The sequence below is a fragment of the Chelmon rostratus genome, chromosome 7 (assembly GCF_017976325.1).
Source record: "Chelmon rostratus isolate fCheRos1 chromosome 7, fCheRos1.pri, whole genome shotgun sequence".
In the NCBI taxonomy this organism is placed as follows: domain Eukaryota; kingdom Metazoa; phylum Chordata; class Actinopteri; order Chaetodontiformes; family Chaetodontidae; genus Chelmon; species Chelmon rostratus.
This window is the reverse complement of record NC_055664.1, coordinates 23,020,378-23,042,205: the sequence shown is the minus strand read 5'-3', so window position 1 is coordinate 23,042,205 and position 21,828 is coordinate 23,020,378. Positions and strand designations below refer to the sequence as shown.

Below are 21,828 nucleotides of genomic sequence, written 5' to 3'. Positions count from 1 at the left end.
TATAAACTCCTGAACAGACAAGTCTCTGCGTTCCACCAAGTTGACACTGATACGCTGCTATTAACTTAGAAATGAGAGTGGAATTGAACACTATGTGCAGATTCCAAAATAGACTGATTGCCTCAGGCAATCTACTTACAGTGGTTGGGATTTATGCAAATGTTAATGTGTGGTTTATAATCGTACAATACATTCCACAAAAAGTCATATTCAACTCATGGAGCATATTGTTCCCAGGTTTCTCAAACCACACAGTATGCTTCAAAATATCCTCATCACTTAGTACATGGAGCGCTGGGAGAAGTGTAATTATTAAAGCACTGGATCGTCCTCATGTAAATGAATTTCATGGCTCATACGTCACTCAATCCCCTGTCTCTTCTGAATTTGTTCTTAACAGAAAAGCTCAGTATCTCTGTAGCACACACTGCACCGCTGTACTTTGCTCATGTTTAAACTCCTTAAACTCACAGCGAACTCTCCGTGAATTGTGTGTTCAGTGTGAACACACCAGTAGGTTTTACTGTCTGTCATTATAGATTCATAGAGCAAAAAGAGCTCCAGCTCCCACCCCACCAAAAGTAACTTTCATTTTCTTTTTTCATCTTTTTTCTTTCATTTTCATTTCAGTTTTCGTATTATAAATATAAATGTAGGCCTTTTACATCTTACTTTTTGTGAACTGTATGTGGGTGTACTTTGTAAAAAAAAAGTTTTTATGGATGGTTGTGGCTAAACTGGAAAGCAACATGGAGTCTCCACAAATGGGATGTGCATTCAGTGCCTCTCACGAACTGGCCAGTCACAAGAGAGGAAACATTTTCCTAGATGTTTGTGGCATATCTGACGGCTTTCACTGTGTTTTTCTTCTTTTTGTTCAAGACCCAGGTGTTGCTAAAATGCTCCTCCAGTGTTGCCTCCAGCTGACACTCATCACACAACTGTGAAGAAAACAAGCATATAAAGCTGTGGGGCTGTTATGAATACCTTGTCCCTCTGCAAAACGATGAAATATTCCAGTGTGTTCGGTCTGCTGCAGCCTCCACGCGTTAAAAGATGGAGTAGCGTTCTTGTATTGCTCTTGGTTTCCCCTTTCCTCATGCGGTTTATTATTCTTCTCTTTGGCTTGTGTCCTTGCCAGCTTTACAACTCCCTCACTCCTACACACCACTCACCCTCTGTCAGGACTTACAGTCAAGAGTGTGGGGCATGCTCTCTGCTGAGTTCCCCGTCTGCCATCTGCTCAGGAAAGAGATGGAGCCTGAATTATGGCTGCCAAACCTTCATCACCTCAAATGAATGATTTCCATCTACTCACACTCACACCAATGGCATCTTTAAAAAAGTCAGCTTTTGATGATAAGCATGACCTGCCTTATTTTTCTTGGCAATGTTCCGGTTTTACGCCCAGGAGGCTCCCTGCTGCTGAGTGTTGAAGCACCAGGGTATGAATTGAGCTTCTATTCTCTTTCAATTAGTATTTTTCTAAGAAGATCCATTTATAAAGGATAGAAGGAAAGACAATTGTAATCAACTTGTGAGGTTTAACCCTACTGTAATCTCTCGCAAAGTGCGATTCAAAGCCAACACTTGCAAACAATTATACCGCTGGTACCCAGGGGCCGGATCTGATTGGTCTATTTGCCTTACGTTGTCTTAGGAGATCCTGTAGTAATTGAGTCGGCTCCCTGGCTGATGGCTTGTGAGCTGCATTTATAGCTCCAGCGGCTCCAGCCCTCTGTAGATGTGCGGCATTATTAAAACCAGACCACAAGCGGGACATTACATTCGGGTATAATATGCTGCACTGAAGCATACTGTGTGGTATCCCACTGTTCCCCTTCAGCCCTGGTCACTGTCCTTTGTAGACAGACGCCACTCCTGTAGCAGGCAGTTTTCCCTGCTGGCAGCCCTCCCAGAGCCTGTAGAAGTCATTCTCCTTCCCGCCACCCTCCTTCATTCCCTCAGAGGCCCTTTTTGCCAAAGGGCCTGTTTGGCTCATGCTTTGGCTCAGATAAACAACAAAGATCAGGTCCAAAGATGCTTTCAAATGGCACCTGGTATGGGACTCCTGTTTCAGTTTTTGGATTGCCATCACTCTTACATCCCTCTAATAGAATTTAGATTTGATCTTCTGTGGCTTTAGAGTAATATTATTAATGAGTATGGAAACTGCTGAGTTTATCCAGTAAGATATTTCCCTTCCAGCTTAATAAATTTTAATTTTAATGCTCAATGTTGGAATGTTTAACCAATAGCATGTTTTCTTCTCTGTAGGTGACTGCGACAGATGCAGACGGCGGCTCCTTTGGCTCCATTACCTACTCCCTTGGTTCTGGCATCAACAGCGCTGTTCCCTCTCAGTTCACCATTGGCAAGGAGACGGGCCAGATCTGCACTAGTGCTGCGCTAGACAGAGATCAAGGGCCGGCCAGCTTCGACTTTACTGTTACTGCAGTGGATGGGGTGAGCCACTGCATTTTGAAATCATGCTTAATATGAATCCATTGAGCCACAGAGTAATCCTATAAACACAGCAGCCGTGCTTTTCATACAGACAGGAGAGCAAAGACATGGCCAACTGTGCAGAAAAACTTTGATTTGAAAAGTCAAGCAAAAAATAAAAGCTTGAATGGCTCTCCATGGCAGGCTTGCTCAAAAGGTAGCATATCCTGTTCACTTCATGCCAGATAATACTTAAAAAATAAAAGGTTTAAAATAAAAGAAAATTACTACGGCCATGTTAAAGCAATCAGATGGAGAAATGCTTCAACTGTCAGGCAGTAATATTTTAACAAGTTGGACTGCTGCCTCTCTCGTTTTTGCCACCTGGTCCAAATGAAAAGCCTACACTGTATATTCTGCAAATGAAAAGCCTATGAAACAGATTGTTTGATTGCGGCAGGCCCTCGCACCCTCCACGGGTCATGACATCTTGCTCTTTCCCAAGGGAAGCTATCAATCTGTATCCCTGCACAAACCTGCTGGGACTATATTTTAGAGGCTACGCTATACATTGAAATTTTAATAGGGTTTACTGCTGGTTTTTACTTGCACCATTAACATGACCTAAATCCTACTTTCAGGTGTGTGTTTTTTTTTTCTGTTCACGATTTAATGTATGTGAAGGTATAACAAAGGAGCTTTTGTTTCCTCTGCAGGGTGGACTGAGCTCAGTTGCCTATGTGAAGGTAGATTTGGTCGACATTAATGATAACAGACCCGCCTTCTACCCAATCAGCTATGCTGTCAGTCTGAGCACGCAGAGTGCCCCTGGGACGTCTGTTGTAAGAGTGACAGCCTATGACCCAGACTCAGGCGAGAATGGCAGAATTACATACAAAACGGTACCTGGAGGGGCCTCCCCTTACTTCACTCTCAACAAAGACACAGGTTGGCACAAGTACTTTTCCATTTCCTGCATCTTGCGTGATTTATAACAGTGTGTGATGTAAACATATCCCATTTGAACCTTGTCTGCGGCTTTGTTTTTGTAGGTGTGATATCCCTGTCTCGGTCTGTCTATGGAAAGGCCAACTCTGTCATTCCCATGGTAATCTCTGCACAGGATGGTGGTGGTCTGGTTGCCCTCGTCAATGCCAGAGTCAACATCAGCGTGGTGGCAGGGCTAGTGGCACCACCTGTGTTTGAACAGACTCAGTACTACTTTACTGTATCAGAGGATGTCTTGCGGGGGACAGTTGTAGGCATTGTCCAGGCCATTAGTAAGACAGGTAGGGTCCACAAACACATGCCCTTTTTGGTTCTCTGCTTTTTCACTTACAAACACACAGCCCATGTCAAACAATTCACGTCACATGGATCATGCAGAAAACAGTTTCTCTTCTGTTCCCTGCACCACTTGTACAAATAGGCCTTGAGCCACTATACACATCTAACTCTGAAATATCATCAATCAGAAATTCCTTTTCACAACTGTGTTTATAAATCCTTTTTCTGAGTTTTCAGAGCTCTATTACAGTCATGAAAATTGAAAAATGACATCTTTCGAGTATGTGGTTACTTAGATGCTTTTAGCGCAGCCTCCTGGGCCGTGTTGATGTGTTTCTGGTTTTTGTCATCGTTCTCTTTATCCAGGTACCTCTAGAGATATCTCCTACACCATCAGTTCTGGGGACCCTGTTGGATACTTTACAGTGGATCCTGACACTGGGACCCTAAGGACCAGTCTACCCCTGGATCATGAAGCCCAGTCAGCTCTTGATTTGGAGGTGCAAGCCCGCAGTGGTAACCCCCCTGCCTTTGGCCAGACGCGTGTCCACATTACCATCGCAGACATCAATGATAACCCTCCTGTTTTCCTGCCCTCTTCCTCTGAATCCTTGCTGCTGCCAGAGCACACAGAAATGGGCACAGTGGTGTATCGGGTCCAAGCTGAGGACAGAGACTCTGGACTCAATGGACAACTCAACTTCGATCTTTCTGCTCCAACTGGAATCCAGAGGACTTTCAGCATAGAGCGCAGCACTGGAGAGGTCCGACTGGTAGGGAGCCTCAACTATGAGAGTGCCCCCCGTTATGACCTCCATGTGATTGCCAAGGATAGCGGAGTACCCCAGCTTAGTGCCACCTTCATGCTTGTGGTTCATGTGCAGGCCGAGAATGACCAGGGACCTGTGTTTGATACCCTCACCTACCGTGTAGAGCTAAAAGAAGGGACTCCAATAAACAAACGCTTTCTGCAGGTCAGGGCCCTCAACAGAGAAACCCCTGGCTCAGGTTACTTCAGTCCCCTGGCATACCACCTGCGTCCAGACGGAGATGCTGCAGGGTTTGGCATCGTTGCAGACAGTGGCTGGCTGTTTGTGAAGAGTGCCCTAGACAGAGAAGTCAAGGACATGTATCTTCTAACAGTGCTGGCCAGCCAAGGTCATGGACAGTTGAAGAAGACGGGCAGCGCTACAGTGCGGATATCGGTCACTGATGAAAATGATAATTCTCCTCGACTCACACAGGAGAGGGTCTTCATGGCAGTGAGAGAAAACCTGCCTGCAGGAACAGGCTTTGGTCATGTGTCAGCCTCAGATCGAGACAGTGGTCCCAACGGACGCCTCAGCTATCGCTTCCTGCACCCTGACCGCCACTTCCAGATAAATTCTCACACAGGTTAATTGAAAATGTGTTGTACTATGATTAATCACAGCACCTGTCACAGCTGGTCTATTGGATTGGAGTGTTAAAATGGGTTATCTTAATTTTATTTCATTAGGCAATCAAAGAAAATCTGTATTTATGCACAAATCTGCACATGTAAAATGTCTTTGGAAATGTTAAAGAGAGCGATGTTTAAAGAACAGAGCAAACATGAATGAAAAAAGCAGTTAGCTTGATACTATTAGTTGAATTTTGGATGTCTTCTGGATTATGTGAAATACCTGCCTCCAGAAGATACTGGTGTGCACCTGAACCCCAAATTCAGAAAGCTTAATGTTTTTTACATGCATTATATTTTTCTGTAGTTTGAGCTAAAACTAAAGTGAAATAACCAAACAAATCATTTCTTTCTACATGGGCTCAAAGACATTTTGAAAAACATTTTTTTTTATTATCTGTCATCAAAAACGTAAATAATTTGTTTAAAAAAAAACCTCCGTCAATGTTTAGTCAACGCACTCAGTCATCTCTAAAAGATGAGAGACTACAGTTGCCTGTTCCCCACTGTCATAAATTAGTCAGATAATGGTGACAGCAGCACTAAGCGTCTTGCTGGGCTCTAATTGGCCTGCTGAGCCTGTTAGTCTGTGGGTGGAGACGCAGACTCTGAATTGTGATCAGTTTCTGGCTGAGTTATGAGTCCCTACAGCATCTGCCAACCTTCTGAAATTCCTCTATTTGTGTGTGAGCGAGTGTGTGTATGTACACACTATGTATGTGTATGACTTGTGTGTCATTGATCAAAGCCTGCTGGCTCTTAAGTATCTCATCATTATTCCAGTGCACTGGACTAGCTTCTCAGCATAAAATCCCTCTCATCCACCCTCTTCTCTCCCTAGGTGAGATCAGTACAAGGACTATTCTGGACAGAGAGCAGCAGTCTAGTTACCAGCTGGTGGTGGTGGTTCAAGATGGAGGTTCGCCTCCCCGTAGTGCCACAGGCACAGCCTTCATCACTGTCCTGGATGACAATGACAATGACCCCGCTTTCACTCACAGCCAGTCGGCCAAAACCCTCATTATACAGGTGATAGACTTGTAACAAAGATAGGCAGAAAATGATATGTCTTGCTTGTCTTTACGTATTGACGTAAAGACATTGTATTGACGTATTGTAAATTTGTTTTTTTAATCCATAGGTGACAGAGGGTCAGTCCTCTGGGGTTTTACTAGGCACACTGCAAGCCAAGGACCCTGATGAAGGAGAGAACGGCACTGTATTCTACTCTTTGTCAGGTAGAGTACCTGCTGGAAGTCAAGAGAGTGCTCATCTACGCAAAATAACTACTGATTTATTATATATATGTAAATGTGCCACTTGTAGTGGTTTAGGAACGTGATAGGTGATTATGGGTGAAGGGAATAACACATATTAAGACATCTTTAAAGGCAATCTGCAACCCAATCAGAAGAAAGTATTTTCCATGGCTGTGGTATGAGTATATTATTGTAGGATTATTTTTGTTGTTTTGTTTTTTTTTGTTTATTTACAAAGCTTATTTATTTCACAGCTTTGTATTCTCACTATTTTAGTGTGTTTTACTTTGTGTTTTTTTAGTGTAAAGCACGCTTTAACTTAAAGTTTGTTATAAATGAAACTGATCATTGTTAGTATCCATGCGTGTAAATACTAGAAACAAATGACGCCATGGTTGAGTGGATTAGTCATAACAGCAACTACGTTTGTCATGAAAGGGCTTCAATTTAATGCTGACAAAATGCAACAACCCACGTACATCATCTACAGTCAAAATTTGGACTCTCTGTCTCTCACAGGTCCCAGAGCTGAACGTTTCTCTTTGAACCCGAACACTGGAGAGCTGCGTTCATCATCCCCTCTCAGCCACTCGGAGCGGGCTGAGTACACTCTGACGGTGACAGCCACTGACAGAGGACTGCCCCCACGCAGCACCTCCTTCTCCCTCACCATTCAGGTCAGACTTTAATTGGAGCCCGGCCAGCACAAACACCCTCACTATTCACCTATTTAATATCAAAGAATAGACTCAGTGCTGAGAGGATCCATGTCTCAGGGCCCCTCAGACTAGCTGCAGACATGTCAGCCTCACTTCTGACAAGCTCCCCTCCCATCCCCTCCCTTTTCTTCCCCTGTGACTTTTCAAAAGGGAAATTTCTATCTGAAATGGAAAAGTGGGTCTGAATCAAATACTCCCAGCTGGCTTGTGATGAGGGCCAGCTGTAGACTGCTCTGATCAAGGTCATACTCAATGACTTCAACACTTTTTTAATACAGTAGCCCTTTTTGCAATGAGCGGCTGGGCTGCACACGTAAAACACAGCATTGAAGGTAATTCCAATAATATCTAATATAAAACAGAAAATGGACACAATGGAAGAACCCTGGAAGGAACATAGATTTATAAGTTCCAGGAAAACAGAGTTGCCATATAAACAGCCCCAGTAAGTGCCAGTTCAGTTTTTCCTCTTTTCCAACAACAACAACAACAAAAAAGTCATAATTATTAGTTAATTGGATTAAACAGTACAGTGTTGTTCTAGCCCACTGATGCATCTCTGTAATTTACTTTAATCATCTTTTCAGACTGATTTTCTAAATCCATCAATGATAGGATGGGACCATACCAATTTATTTCTGGAGCACTCATTTTCCATCTAATGTGGAACCAATTTACAGCTTGTCATGTCAGATTTCACAACAATCACAGCATATTTTTTGAGTGCCTACATACTGTGGGAACTGTGCTGTAGGGTGCAATGCTGAGTATCTATTACTGAGTATCTCAGTAATGCTGTTGGAAATTTGGTCAACACAACCTCTCCCTTCCCCTTTACAGCTCTTTAAATTTTCTCGGGCCATACTTGTCTCAAAGAAAAAAATCTGTTTTATTAAAACAATGTGCCATGTGTTACTTGTGGTGTTCTTTTTATACAAAGGAGAAGTAATAATGTAGTCTTTGAAGACACTTGAACTGCTCATCAAAGGAAGTGTAAAGCTATACACAGTACAGAAATGTGTCCCAGTGCTAAATTCAAACCCTGTCACCATTTCCTCCTCTGAGTGTTACTTTTATCATCTATTATTTTATTATTTTTCCTGGCAGCGGCGTGAGTATCAGATTAAGTGTTATTAAGGTTAGCAGGCGTGTTATTCAAGTCTATAAAAACCTCTTGTAACTGGTTTCATTTATTCCCAGTGAACGCATGCTGTACAAGCAAGTGGATTGGACAGAATCTGTTTCTGCTTTCCTCAAAATCCATGACATATTTTTGTTTTTTGTTTTGTAAACTTCAGAACATTAGATCCACACTCATGTTGCTCTGTCCTCAAATATTCTATTACTTCTTCATTGCAGGTTCTCAGCACTAACAGACCTGCTTCTAATTCCCTCTCCATATCCTTCAATTCTGTGGAGGAGGCCAAACCTGGCTCTGTAATTGGCTCAGTCCGGCTCCATGACAGAGAAACCTCAGCGGAAGGGGAGGTGACATACACGGTAGTTGGGGGTTCAGACCGAGATGGGACCTTTGTAGTGGACCGTCAGACCGGAGATGTGTACCTGGCTCGCCCTCTCGACTATGAACGAGATGCACGCTACACCATAAAGATTGAGGTAGATGACTTCTCTCAGGACCCCCCTAGCAGCACCCTGGTCCACCTGGACATTGACGTAGAGGATAGCAACGACCACACCCCTCAGTTCCCTGAGGATCCCGTCACCATCGTCATCTCTGAGAGCATGGAGCCTGGCGCGTCTGTCTATACTTTCCAGGCCACAGATAAGGATGGCAGTGGGCCCAACAGCGAGCTGAGGTACTCCATTCTCCAGCAGTGGCCGAACACCCCTGGCCTACTAACTCTTGATCCCTCCACTGGGATTCTCTCTTTGAGCCAGGAGCTGGACCATGAGGTCATCTCCAACATGATAGTGGTTGTAAAGGCAACAGACTCTGCCCTCGATGCCAGCCAGAGGCGCTGGGGATCTGTCACGGCGAGGGTGTACATAACCGATGAGAACGACAATCCACCAGTTTTCAGCTCGCCAACAGCTGTCAGTGTGATGGAGGACCAGCCAGTGGGATTTGTGGCGCTGTATGTCATGGCCAGAGATTCAGACCAAGGGGAGAATGGCAGAGTGACCTACAGCATCCAGTCAGGCAACACTGGAGGAACATTCGGCCTCAACCCCAACTCTGGTAAGTGTAGCCCGGTGCCAATGCTGGAGGTAGTGTGTGCTTTATGTTGCAAGGCACAAAGTAAGAGCATGAGCATTGATCATTTAAAAATGATGTCACTGAAGATAACTTGGGGTTCTGCAGAATTACCAATGTACCATCTCATAATAGTTGCTTATGAGATACATCTGAGAGAACTCTTTGAAAGGCAATCAAGTTATTCTGGATAAGTTTCCCTCCTCGGTGTGTATTCATTTCGGCTTCTGGAATGTTTTTCCTTGGCCTGTGTTTTAGCCATAAACAGTCGATGCATATGTGGCTTTTGGAAGAAGGGAGGGATATACTTTTAAATATTACGTATGTTATCATCAGATATCAACACTTTAAGTTGTTTACATGCAGTACATTCCACCAGGCCAACTCATTTTTGCACCACTTTCTTTATATTGATAATAGTAAAGCTTTCAGCTTGTCCTCTATCTTTATATTTCCAGCAGCTGTTGGGAATTTCAGCACTTATCCCTTGCTGAGGTTGAAATATTTTCAATTTCGCAGCCAAGCGAATCTGCATCTGTTCACCTCTATTTGGGGCTTTTCGTGGACTTTGTAAGCTTTTGTGCCATCTCTAAATTTTGCTTTTCAATGCATGTGTACGCACCTTTCTATGTGCTTCCACCCCAGCCCCGCACCACCATCACCAAACCTCCCCCCTCCATAAACACACAAGCTCTTGTAGTACTCTGCTTACGTCAAAGTACAACTCTTGCTTCACCTTTCATGAGTTATTTCTCTTAGTTGGAAGTCAGACAGACAGAGAAGCCTGCTTGATATATAATACACACACTTGCACAAGCACACATGCACACACACAACCCATCATCTGTTATTGTGGCTCTATTCCCATGAAAGACCAAAGAACCTCCTGCTCAGGCTTCTGGGAACCATTAGAGAAGGGATCAGTTACGCGTGTTTATGTGTACGCACGCGTGTGTGTGTGTGTGTGTGTAGGCGTGCACACATGTGATTGTGTGCTTGCATGAGACTCTGTCACTTAGTCAGTGCTGACCTTGGGCTATTTGGTCCTCTGGGCTTTGTTGTGGTGTTTGAGACACGTGTCAACGTAGGCTCCACCTTCCCCTTCAAGTCGCCAACCAGGATGCCTCCTGGAGCTGCTCAGGGATGGAAACGTTCAGGGCCTGTCATGCATGCCACTTCTGCTTCAACCCAGTATGGGCGCTCACCTTGAAAGCGTTTTTGTGCACACTGACTATTAGTTAGAATGATGACAGAGTTAATCCTCTGAGCACCTGGTTTGCTCCTGTTTTGGGGTCACTGAGTGCAGACCTGTGACCATCTCTGCACACTATGTTTTCATTACTTTGGCATCGCAGCTAACCACAATAGAGAGAACTGTCAAGCTATTATTAGGAATATATAAAGTCACAGAGTGAGACACATTCTCATCACTCATAATCAGAAGGGAGGTCATTAATTTAACTTTGGGAGGGAGTGCTTTGGTGATATGGTGAATTGCTTCTTTGCAACATGATTAGGGGATTAGTGCATCAAATGTTGATAAATCACTTCTGCATATAAGACAAGAAGGGACGCTTGTTGTCTGAGCAACCTCAGCTAACCCTCACACTGCCGTCCAAAGTGTTGTCGCCACAAACCTCACATAGACTTAGTTGGAATGGAAAACATCCAAAATAAAAACTTTACTCTTTCCCACTATTCTTTTTTCTGCCATTGTGTTGTCAATGACCAGCGATATGGCGGAATCATAGCGGAGTCAGTTTTGGTGAAAATATTCTAGACTGTAATATCTACCAGACTTAAGGCTTAGGGGCAACTTATCTCATTCCTAGCAAGATACAAAGCGAAAACATGCTCGAAAAGTTAAAACCAAAACGGCCCTCTCTTTTTAACAGTTGCTGCTCATTTTGAAGCATGAAACTGAAATTGAATCAATGCAAGCTCTACCCTCTTAGGGCAGGATAATGAAAAGGCAAGGGTGCCCCTAATTTCTACGGAGCACGGCAAGCCTGGCTGTTGCGTGTCTAGAGTGTGTTTATTGCTTCTTTCTCGATGGCTGCGGCGTTCTCCAGTGGAAAATCTCGTAAACTGTGGCCAGACCGTTGTGCTGTTACAGCAGTGGTGGTGGTAGCACTCAGGTAGGCAAAGCTGTGTGTGTGGAGGAGATTAGATTTGATTTGACCCTCACACGGCAATTTTTCACACTTGCTTTTTAAATCACTGGACTACACACAACCGTGGAAACTGCCATGTTTTATTGCCTCTGATAGCATGCTTTCATACTGTAGTTTTCGTGTGTAACTGCCTCTGTGAAATAGGCTATAATAAACTACACCCACACACACACACACAGGAAATCTCTTCTCACATTTCACCCCTGATTCATCTCTACAGGCTCTCTGTCTATTTTCAAACCTCTGGACCGTGAGGAGCAGGACGTCTTTAACCTCACAATAATCGCTGAGGATCATGGGATACCTCAGCACTCATCCAGCCAACTGCTGTGTGTCCATGTGATTGATGTTAACGACGAGGTGCCCTGGTTTGAGGAGAGCCAGTACGAAGCCCAGATCACTGAGAACCAGCCTCCAGGAACTAGTGTGTTGACTGTGTCCGCCTCTGATCTGGACCAAGGTGAGACATACAGTACACTGTGCATTGTGACTGAGATACTGCAGCTTTAGTACATGCAATCCTATTTTTTAATCAACAATTTGCTCCCACTACACCCATCTAATCACAACTTGATGTATGTGTGTGTTGATTTTTTGTTGGATGTTGCGTGGATGTCAAATTGTGCTGCATCAGCAATTAAGACAAACAAAAATGCTTGTGATGCTTCTCAGCGTTCATGGGCTGAGTACACATTGAAATTACAGACATTAGCAGTTGTTTTTAATTGAGGACTACACAGTACTGTGGGGGTGGGGGTACACAAAGAGTGCATTCCCCCAGACTTAGTCAGAAGCACATAAAACAGAAGGATTATAAACTTTCTCTCCAAAAGCAATCAGTGAAGTAAACAGGTGAGGTTGCCAGACTCCTTTCTGTTAGCACGCAATCTGGCATCCAGACACCTGAGGGTGGGCCATCACTGCCAAACGCTTAGACAGCAAAACGAATGACAAACAAACAAGTAAGCATGCAAGCTATCAACAAGAAAATCAAAATGCCTTCTAAATAATGTTTTAAGTATATACAGGTCAAATGAATGAACTTTTTGAGCATTGGTGACATGTTTTTTATTTGTATATTTTTTTCCAGTCCATTTTGAATCAAAGCATCATCACTGTGTTTCTCTGCAGGAACCAATGGGCAGGTGACATATGGTGGTATCTCAGAGGAGGGTTTCAGCATCAACCCCATTACAGGTGTAATAACAACCACTAAGTCGCTGGACAGGGAGCTCCAGGAGTTCTACACTATGACAGGTATTGCCCTCTAACTGTTATACACCATAACCGATAAAACATGCCCTAAGATGACTGCATATTATTAAGAGTTACTTCCTGAATTTCACCATTCACCATGTCTTAACACACAATGCTTTTGTTGTGTTTTAACAGTTTATGCGAAAGATGGAGGCCTCCCCCCCAATTATGCCAAAGCCACAGTGAGGATCAGCGTGCTGGATGAGAATGACAATGCCCCTTTCTTTGGACGTCTGTACCACAGCATAGAGGTGCCTGAAAACCTGGAGGCATTGCCTCTGTTTACCCTGAGAGCCACTGACCAGGATGCTGGAGACAGTGGGGAGATCAACTACAAAATTACTGGTGAGAATTAGTTTTATTGTAACATTCAGTTTCTAAATGATCGGTTCAACTGCTCCCATGATTTTGCATTTTTCTTACTTTCTACAACCATTTGCCGTTGCTCTCTTTGCAGCCGGAGATCCATCTGGAGACTTCCACTTGGACAGACAGTCAGGTGTGCTGTCCACTTCAAGGCCTCTGGATAGGGAGAAGAGAGCTGGGTACACACTAACAGTCACAGCCCAGGACCAGGGCCACCCTCCCCTCAGCAGTACCGCTACAGTGGAGGTGACCGTTATGGACATCAACGATCATAGCCCCCAGTTCCAGAGCAGCAGCTACACTGCAGACATTTCAGAAGATGTTCCGATTGGCTCACTGGTCCTGGAGGTGAAAGCCATTGATCTGGACCAGGGACCCAACAGCCAGGTGCTGTACTTTCTGAGCAGTGGCTCCCAGAGCATGTTCATCATAGACCAGAACACAGGCCGTATTATCACAGCAGCTCCCCTAGACAGAGAGAAAACCGCCTCTTACACCTTTGAGGTGTGTGCCACCGACTCTTCCCCTGTAAACCCACGTAACTCCACTGCTCACGTGACCGTCTACATTCAGGATGTGAACGACAATGCTCCATTCTTCATTCAGGACCCACTTATTGTGAACATCTCTGCCAGCAGTGTGTCCAGCCGCCGAGTGCTGGCCACCATGAGGGCAGAGGACAAGGACTTTGGGGCTAATGGCTCTGTGTTTTATCGTTTCGCCAACCCTGTGAGGGGCTTCACCATCAACTCGCTGACAGGAGACATCCAGGCCACAGAGAAGCTGCAGACTCTGACCCAAAGCCAGAGGACTTTGATAGTCCAGGCCATGGACCAGGGCAACCCGGCTCAGTCTTCCCTCGGCGTGGTTATCATTTATATCAGGGAACAGAGTTACAGGGGGATTCGCTTCTCCCGCACAGCACGAGATGTTAGCCTGCAGGAGAACGCTGCTGAAGGTTTGAATGACAGAATATCCTCACCTTTTTTACTTTTTTAAAAGTGAGTGTATAATGAAAATGAGTAGTAGGAGTAAAATGTTTCAACAGAGTGTGTTTTTCATCTTATAGGCACAGTAGTAACACAGACTCAGGCCCAGTACCCTGATGGCTCTCAAACTGGTATCAGCTACAGTATTTTCAGTGGAAACAGAATGCAATCTTTTGGAATAAACCACATTACTGGTAAGTGCAGAGATGGCAGCGTATACTGCAAAATGACGCTTTCCAAATCCACAGTGTGACTCATTGTTATTTTTGTGAATTAGGTGAAATATGGGTCCAGAAATCTGAAGGACTAGACTTTGAGGAGACCCCGAAACTCCGCCTTGTGGTGAAAGCTGAGACGGCATCCTCCAGCTCCTACATGGCTGTCAACTTAATCCTGCAGGACGTCAATGACAACTTGCCACGCTTCCAACTCCAGAACTATGTAGCCTACATTAGAGAGGCACAGGGCTACGATTTTCCCATTATCCAGGTGCAGTACTCGCCTGCCCCCCACATATTTATTATGTTTGGCTGTTGTTTAAGTGTGAAGTTGTAGAATAAAAAACGAAACCATGATTCAGAAATTTGGATAGTTTGAGTGCTGTAGAGAAATTACCTAAAAATGAATGAGTATTCTCAGTGTCCCAACTGGCTATACTACAGAATCATTTGTGCCATGAAACCTGGTCCATATAGCACATTTTTATTAACTCTTGACTTACACGTCCATTATTGCTCACTAGTTCATGTTACACTGAAACAGCCTTTGCAAATATTTCTATATTTTTCTTTCCAAAACGGGGTGGTCGTTTCTTCAGGTTGCTGCAGATGACCTGGACCAGGGTCAAAATGGTCAGGTGACCTACTCTATCAGGTCATCATCCATGAGTGGCTTGTTTAAGATTGATCCACTGACCGGCAGCATCACCACTGCAGCCATAATGGACAGAGAGATCTGGACACAAACAAAGTGAGTTTTGTCACATTCTGCGTCACTTTTTAATATTGAAAACAAGTACTGAAGAATTCCCAAATTACCAAACAACAAATGAGAGACACAAACAGAGGCTGATTTTGTGTCTGGGCGAAACAGTATGCAACCAGGTTCATAAAAGTTAAAAGTTCAGACACTGACATTCATTTTGTGGCACCAGGCTTGTTGTTACGGCAACAGACCGAGGAACCCCGCGGCTAGCTGGCTCTGCCACCCTCACTGTGATCATCATCGACCTCAATGACAACAGTCCCGTGATTCCTCTGCCTCGAGAGATACGAGTACCTGAGGGTGAGTCCGCCTCGCAAGGGTGGAAGTTAGTCCAGTGATCTTATCACAAAGCCTCATATCACACTCCCTGGCAGCTCAGTCTGCGTGCCTCAGTGAGAAAAGTCTAGCTCTATTATGAAACAAGCTATTGCCAAGTTCCTCTGTTCATTTCCTGTCTATTAGATGAAGGCTTTCAGAGCGGGATATTTCTTAATAAAGAGAAAAAAGTGTTTGTTTTTTTTCCCAGCTGCGACCTAAATGTATACTCTTCTTCTCCTGCCTCCCCAACCTTATTATCACACACATACAGATACTCTGATTGGCACAGTTATCACCCAGGTAACAGGAAATGATGTGGACTCAGGGCCTGCCCTCTCCTACACTCTACATCTGGATACCAACAGTGAAGGCATGTTTGGGATTCATCGTTATGGAGGAGGAGTATCACTGACTGGCCCGCTGGACTATGAGAAAAGGACTTGGTACACTCTGACCGTCCGCTCGTCTGACTCTAAACATCAAAGCGAGGCCAACCTCACTGTGCTAGTGGATGATGTAAATGATAATGCCCCCACCTTTACTCAAGACTTGTATCAGGTACAGCTATTGTCGCTCCTGCATTTACCACCACATTCTAGAGTAGCATGTTTGCTGAATTGTCAAAATATCTGTATTGGATGTGCACATATTTATATTGTGTGTTTCTCATTAGGTAACTGTATCAGAGCACCTCCCAGCAGGCAATGCAATCATCACAGTTACAGCTACTGACATTGACTTTGGGGATAATGGAAAAATAACTTACAGAGTAAAGTCATCAACTAGGGGCGTCTTCTACATCGACCCAAGTAATGGTAAGGCTACTGTGTGCACAGAGATGGTTCTTTCTAAATGTTTTCTAACCAGAGCTCCCCTTAATTACCCTTCATAAAAATGTTATCCCCTAAAGCTTTTCTTGGATGCAAATTTGGAGTTTGGACATATTTGCAATAGGCATTTCAAAAGATTTAATCATTTTGTTCATTAAAAGTCATTGAAAGCCAGATTTAATGTTATTTGCCTCAGATGTTTTGCTTGAGATAGCATCTAAAAATAAGTGTGTTATAAAAGAAGAGTCTCTTTGCCTCAAGCTATTCTGTCTCCTATTCTCAAATGCAATTCCTTTACTTCAAATATTGTTCCCTTCAACACAATGTGTCAAACCTGCTAGTGTTTACAAAAAGTAATTGTCATTAAATTATTTATTTAAATCATCCATTGTTAATTATTTAATGCAAAACCACAATATTTAATGAACAATTGATAATTAATAATGCACTCTGGATAGAAGTTAAAATCAACTTGCTCTTTTTAAGACCTGTTCTTTGTCAACCTCACAGGTACTCTGTTCGTCAACCAAAAAACAGAGTTTGATTTCGAGAATCCCTCCATCCTTGTGGTAATTGAGGCGCGGGACCAGGGGACTCCATCGCTTTCATCCATTGCCACTGTCCAGGTACAAGTGACCGATGTCAACGACAACGCCCCCATCTTCCACCAGTCAGAATACAGAGCCACTCTGTCTGAAGATGGGCTTCCTGGATCAACTGTTCTGACCTTAGAAGCTGTAGATGGAGACCTGTCCCGGGACAATTGTGGTTTTGATTTTGCCATTGCCAGTGGCAACTCAGGTAATACCTTCCAGATTGAGAGCAGTGTGCGCTTCTTGGAGGGGCAGGGCTTCCAGACAGTCGGCAGCCTGATCCTGGTGGAGGAGCTGGACTTTGAGGCAGTGCCAAGTTATAACTTGACTGTTGTGGTATCAGACCGTGGAATCCCTCAGCGTAGCTCCAGTGTGCCTATTGTCATCAGTGTTACAGATGCCAATGACAACCCTCCGGCTTTCAGCCGAGCAGAGTACAGCGTGGTACTGAGTGAGGGTGCAGCAGCAGGCACAGAGATTCTGCATCTATCTGCAACAGATCCAGACTCTGCTCCAAATGGAGAGGTGCAGTACTCCATAAGCTCAGGGGACGAGACAGATCTTTTCCAGGTGGACCGGTGGACTGGAGCTTTGAGGCTGCATAGACCTCTGGACAGTGAGAGACAGTCGTCCCATATGATTGTTGTCCAGGCCACTGATGGTCGAGGGCACTACGCTTTGGCTCCAGTCAGTATCGAGGTGAAGGACATCAACGATAACCGTCCTTTCTTTCCCCTCAAACTATTGACTGCAAGCATCAGGGAAAACCAACCCCAGAATGCCTTAGTCACCATGCTGCATGCAATCGACCATGACAGAGGTGTTTTTGGACAGTTAAGGTACTACATGTTTGACAACTCTAAAGAGGGAAGAGAGGCCTTCTTCATCAACCAAACATCTGGAGAAGTATGGACTCGCTCTACTTTTGACTTTGAGAAGGTAAACTCCTTCCATTTTGTGGCTGTTGCCATGGATGCTAGCAACTATTCTGCTACTGTAACAGTGCAGATTTATGTTACAGGGGAGGATGAATATGATCCTGTTTTCACCTCCTCAGAGTTCTCATTCGAAGTGCCTGAAGGAGCAAAGAAAGGTCAGATCATTGGCAAAGTACAAGCGAGAGATGAGGACGGAGGCGTGGATGGCATTGTCCTCTACACTCTAGCAGACAGTTCGCCTTATTTTGAAGTCAATAAATCAACAGGAGCCATTTCCTTAAAGATGGACAGCTACAGTAGACACGTGAGTCGCTCTAAAAGGGAGGTGCGTGTAATGACACTGGACGTGACTGCTCACAGTCCTCTGGAGACATCCCGCGTTGCAGTGGCCAAGGTTACCGTAGATGTGACCCATACAACTTTTGGTCTCAACACAGACATGAATATGCTGCTCATCAGCGTCATAGCAGTTTCACTTGGAACCATAGTCATACTAATAATAATTGCTGTGGCATTATTTTTTGTTAAATTAAGACGTCGGAAAAAGGAACAAAAGGCACATGGACGAACACCAGCGTCAGGCACCATGCTGCACAAGCTTGAGGAAACAAAGATATCAGCAAATGAAATGATTTATCATCAGGCCCTTCCCGGATACACGACTGATCAGAGTGGCAGCAGTGGGGGTCCGTACACTCGTGGAGGATCCCTGGACCCCTCCCACTCCAGTGGTCGTGGCTCTGCGGAGGCAGAGGCAGCAGAGGATGATGAGATCAGAATGATCAATGAATACCCTCGAGTATCAAGTATCTCCTCCTCCATGCAGGAGCGCATCTCTGCCCGAGGTCCGGACTCTGGAATCCAGCAGGATGCAGATCAGCTATCAGATGTGTCCTGTGAGCCTTCAATAGACTGGTTCAGAGGGAAGAAACTGGGCAGTCTGAGTGGTACTTTAATAGCTGGCCAGGTGCCAGTCTACAGGGATGAGGGGGGTGGGTATGTGGGAGTGGGACGGGGACTTAGCATCTCCCACCCTAAAGATTATACTTTCCCAGAGGATGGAAAGCCTGCTGTGGACGGCTCCCTAACGGCCATCGTGGCCAGTGATGAGGAGCTGAGGGGCAGCTATAACTGGGACTACCTGCTAAACTGGTGTCCCCAGTTCCAACCTTTAGCTAATGTTTTTACTGAAATAGCACGTTTAAAAGATGAAACAGCTCCTCCTCATCCTCGGAGATCATTTCATCAAAAAGCAAAAGCCGAGTCAAGAATCGACCCCCCGCCTCTCATAACCTCAGTGGCCCACCCCGGGGCCAAAACTGTACCTCCAAAGCCAGTTGTAGGGAGGACGTTCCCCCACCTGGCTTCTTTACGAAGATCTCCCATCAGCGCCGAGGGATCCATCTCCTCGGTCGCCATGTCCCCAAGTTTCTCCCCCTCTCTTTCACCGCTGGCAGCACGTTCTCCTGCAGTCACACCCTTCAGTGTCTCACAGGGCCCCTCTGCATCAATGATCAGCACAACTGAACACAATTTGGAACACAGCGAGGAGGCAGAGCTGAGGATTTAAATTTTAAAGGCAAATCTCAAGGGTGAATTAACAGTCATTGCTGTCCCAGACTTGTTCTACTGTATGACCACAGGGGCTGCAACCTGAAATGAGTCAACACTATTCTCTTTTACAGTACACAGAGTTGAAATAGTTGAAGTTGCGGTGCTTACTGAAGAAAAACTGAACTACAGGACTAACAGGCCAAAATGGACTATGCCTTTTTTATGTGTGGGTGAAAGAAACTCCTTATACTTCTGTTGATCAGTGTTAATTTGCACATTCAAATGAAGATTCATACATGATGTCAATATTTTGTACAAAAGCATTGTCTATATTTTTATACTTACATTTGTTTTCTGACGAAGTGTCAGATGGTTGCTAAAACCTCAGAATATATTTCTATATTTGTATATTTGTTGCTTGTACTGTACACATGTTTGTACTGTAAGTTGGTTTTATCTCTTGTAATTCTTAACCTTGTGCTTTTAAATGAAGCTCTTCATTAATGCTTTATGAATTGGGATTTTTGTAACAGATTATTGTAAATATTTATCGAGGACGAGACAGCCTTTCTCGAACAAATGAAACATCAGTCAGAATAGAGTATTGTGTGATCAGATTTTCTGCGAATCCCGTGTTTGATCTCACATCAAAAGGTAATTGTGAATGTGAAATTGCTTAAAAGTTCCTCAGCGCAAGTCCCCTCATTTTCTGCAGAGGAAAATGAAATGTGCCATCCAATGATCCTGTCCTTCAGGTGCCCTGGCTTTAATTTGTCACAACGAGCCTTACTGCTTTCATTTTGCATTGTGATAATAATTCATGTGAGGGAGAACATTGAGCAGCTATGTGGTAAATGTAGAATAGTTTGCTCTATCAGCAGCTTAATCATTCCAGAGAATGTAAGCAGATCTTGGTCATTTGTCCACTCATCTAATGTTCCTTAATAAAATATTTAAGACACATTACTTAAAGGCAGAATGAAAAAACAATGTACCGACTCATATGAAAATAATCCCTCTCAATCATGACCCACTAGAAGTGTGTGTTGGAGTCTGGATCTGCATAGACCCTGCCCTCCTGCCTGTAGGTTTGTGTTCTGTTGTCATCAGGACATTTCTGGGTGTCAACCTTAGGGCAGTGGGTGTGTAGCCTGCAGCCAATAACAGCGAGCAGGGTGTGAGGCGCGACTCTTCATAAACGTAGTGACCAGGTGCCAGATTGTAAGCATGCATCCAAGAGGAAGCTACAAGCTGGGGAGGACGAGAATGTTGTGTTTACAAACTGCAACCAACAAATCCTGCTCATTCTGCCTTTAAGCTCTAAATCAGTGCTATCATGACACTGACATTTGCAGGTTTTTTCTTTTTTTTGTCCAGATTTTTTATTTTTTTTCTGTATAGATTTAGACTAAACAATAATGAATGTTATTGTGGACCACATTTGTCCCCTCTTTTCAATAGCACTATAAAGAATACTATACGGATTAAAACTAATACTAACAAATGTTACATACTGTATGATGGAAGTATGAAAAAAAGTGTATATTTATGAATGTTCAAACACCAGAGAATGTTTCCTAATCAATGAGAGAGAAAAAAATTCATGTGATGTACATGTTTAGCCATAATTCACATAATGCTCTTACACAGATGCCTACATCATAAATACGTTCATGATCATTCTTGTTTTTTGTCGGCAGCCTTTACAAAATAGAATAATGTGTAAAGTTGCATTAATAATTACCTGGAGCCCTGCTATGGCTTACATGCAGATTGCTCTATTTGTATTTTTTATTTTGCTTAAACCCTCTGTTTGAGACCCTCAATAACATTGTCCTAAGCAACGCTAACTTTCTACAATATTTTTTATTTATTATATTGGTAGACTTCAGAAGCTGAGAGGCTTGGTAAATTATTTAACAAGGATGCTATTTTGACCATGGCCAAACATACATGAACACTACCTATTTGATAGAATGAAGGTACCTTGTTGTTTGTATTGTTTTGTATTGAACAGTGTTACCTGCCACTTACGTTTCATGTGTGTCCAAACTGTGCATATGTTGGTGCCATAGAAGAGAAATTCCTCCAAATGTCCACACATATTCTAGGCTCCAGAGAAATGTTTTGAGCAAAAAGTGCCTGATTAAAGTACTTATGTGAACTCACTGTTGCCTCTGTCACATCTCTCTCAGCTCAGAATAATGGTAGTGTATGAAAATGAATCATGTGATAATAGTTATTACGTGCAATTCAGATATGTATGATTTTGGGTGACATGACATTTGCCCAGCACAAGTCATGACCAGTGTTCCACCCTGAAGATTTATAAATTTGGCTCCTCTGAACACTGATGGATTATTGAGAGCCCAACTGTATTTTCCTGCATCCCAAGCCTCCAAAATCTAAATACAGCTAAAGTCACAAGTGTTACTTTGTAATCTGTAACCTTGCATAAA

The 21,828-nt window shown here is 43.8% G+C and overlaps 1 protein-coding gene across 1 annotated transcript in view; it reads left to right on the top strand.

Annotated features, from left to right (window-relative positions):
* LOC121609268 (protocadherin-16-like) overlaps positions 1–21,466 on the top strand; it is a 70,514-nt gene extending 49,048 nt beyond the window's left edge. The window contains exons 2-20 of the mRNA XM_041940854.1: positions 2,278–2,466; positions 3,162–3,393; positions 3,498–3,734; positions 4,099–5,127; positions 6,015–6,202; positions 6,315–6,411; positions 6,952–7,109; positions 8,511–9,351; positions 11,761–12,000; positions 12,672–12,797; positions 12,933–13,142; positions 13,255–14,121; positions 14,233–14,346; positions 14,430–14,641; positions 14,970–15,121; positions 15,306–15,436; positions 15,726–16,012; positions 16,128–16,269; positions 16,795–21,466. Of these exons, the coding sequence (XP_041796788.1) occupies positions 2,278–2,466; positions 3,162–3,393; positions 3,498–3,734; positions 4,099–5,127; positions 6,015–6,202; positions 6,315–6,411; positions 6,952–7,109; positions 8,511–9,351; positions 11,761–12,000; positions 12,672–12,797; positions 12,933–13,142; positions 13,255–14,121; positions 14,233–14,346; positions 14,430–14,641; positions 14,970–15,121; positions 15,306–15,436; positions 15,726–16,012; positions 16,128–16,269; positions 16,795–19,385 (8,043 nt within the window). The 3' untranslated portion in view covers positions 19,386–21,466. The remainder of the gene's footprint in view (positions 1–2,277; positions 2,467–3,161; positions 3,394–3,497; positions 3,735–4,098; positions 5,128–6,014; positions 6,203–6,314; positions 6,412–6,951; positions 7,110–8,510; positions 9,352–11,760; positions 12,001–12,671; positions 12,798–12,932; positions 13,143–13,254; positions 14,122–14,232; positions 14,347–14,429; positions 14,642–14,969; positions 15,122–15,305; positions 15,437–15,725; positions 16,013–16,127; positions 16,270–16,794) is intronic.
* The last annotated feature ends 362 nt before the right edge of the window (positions 21,467–21,828 follow it).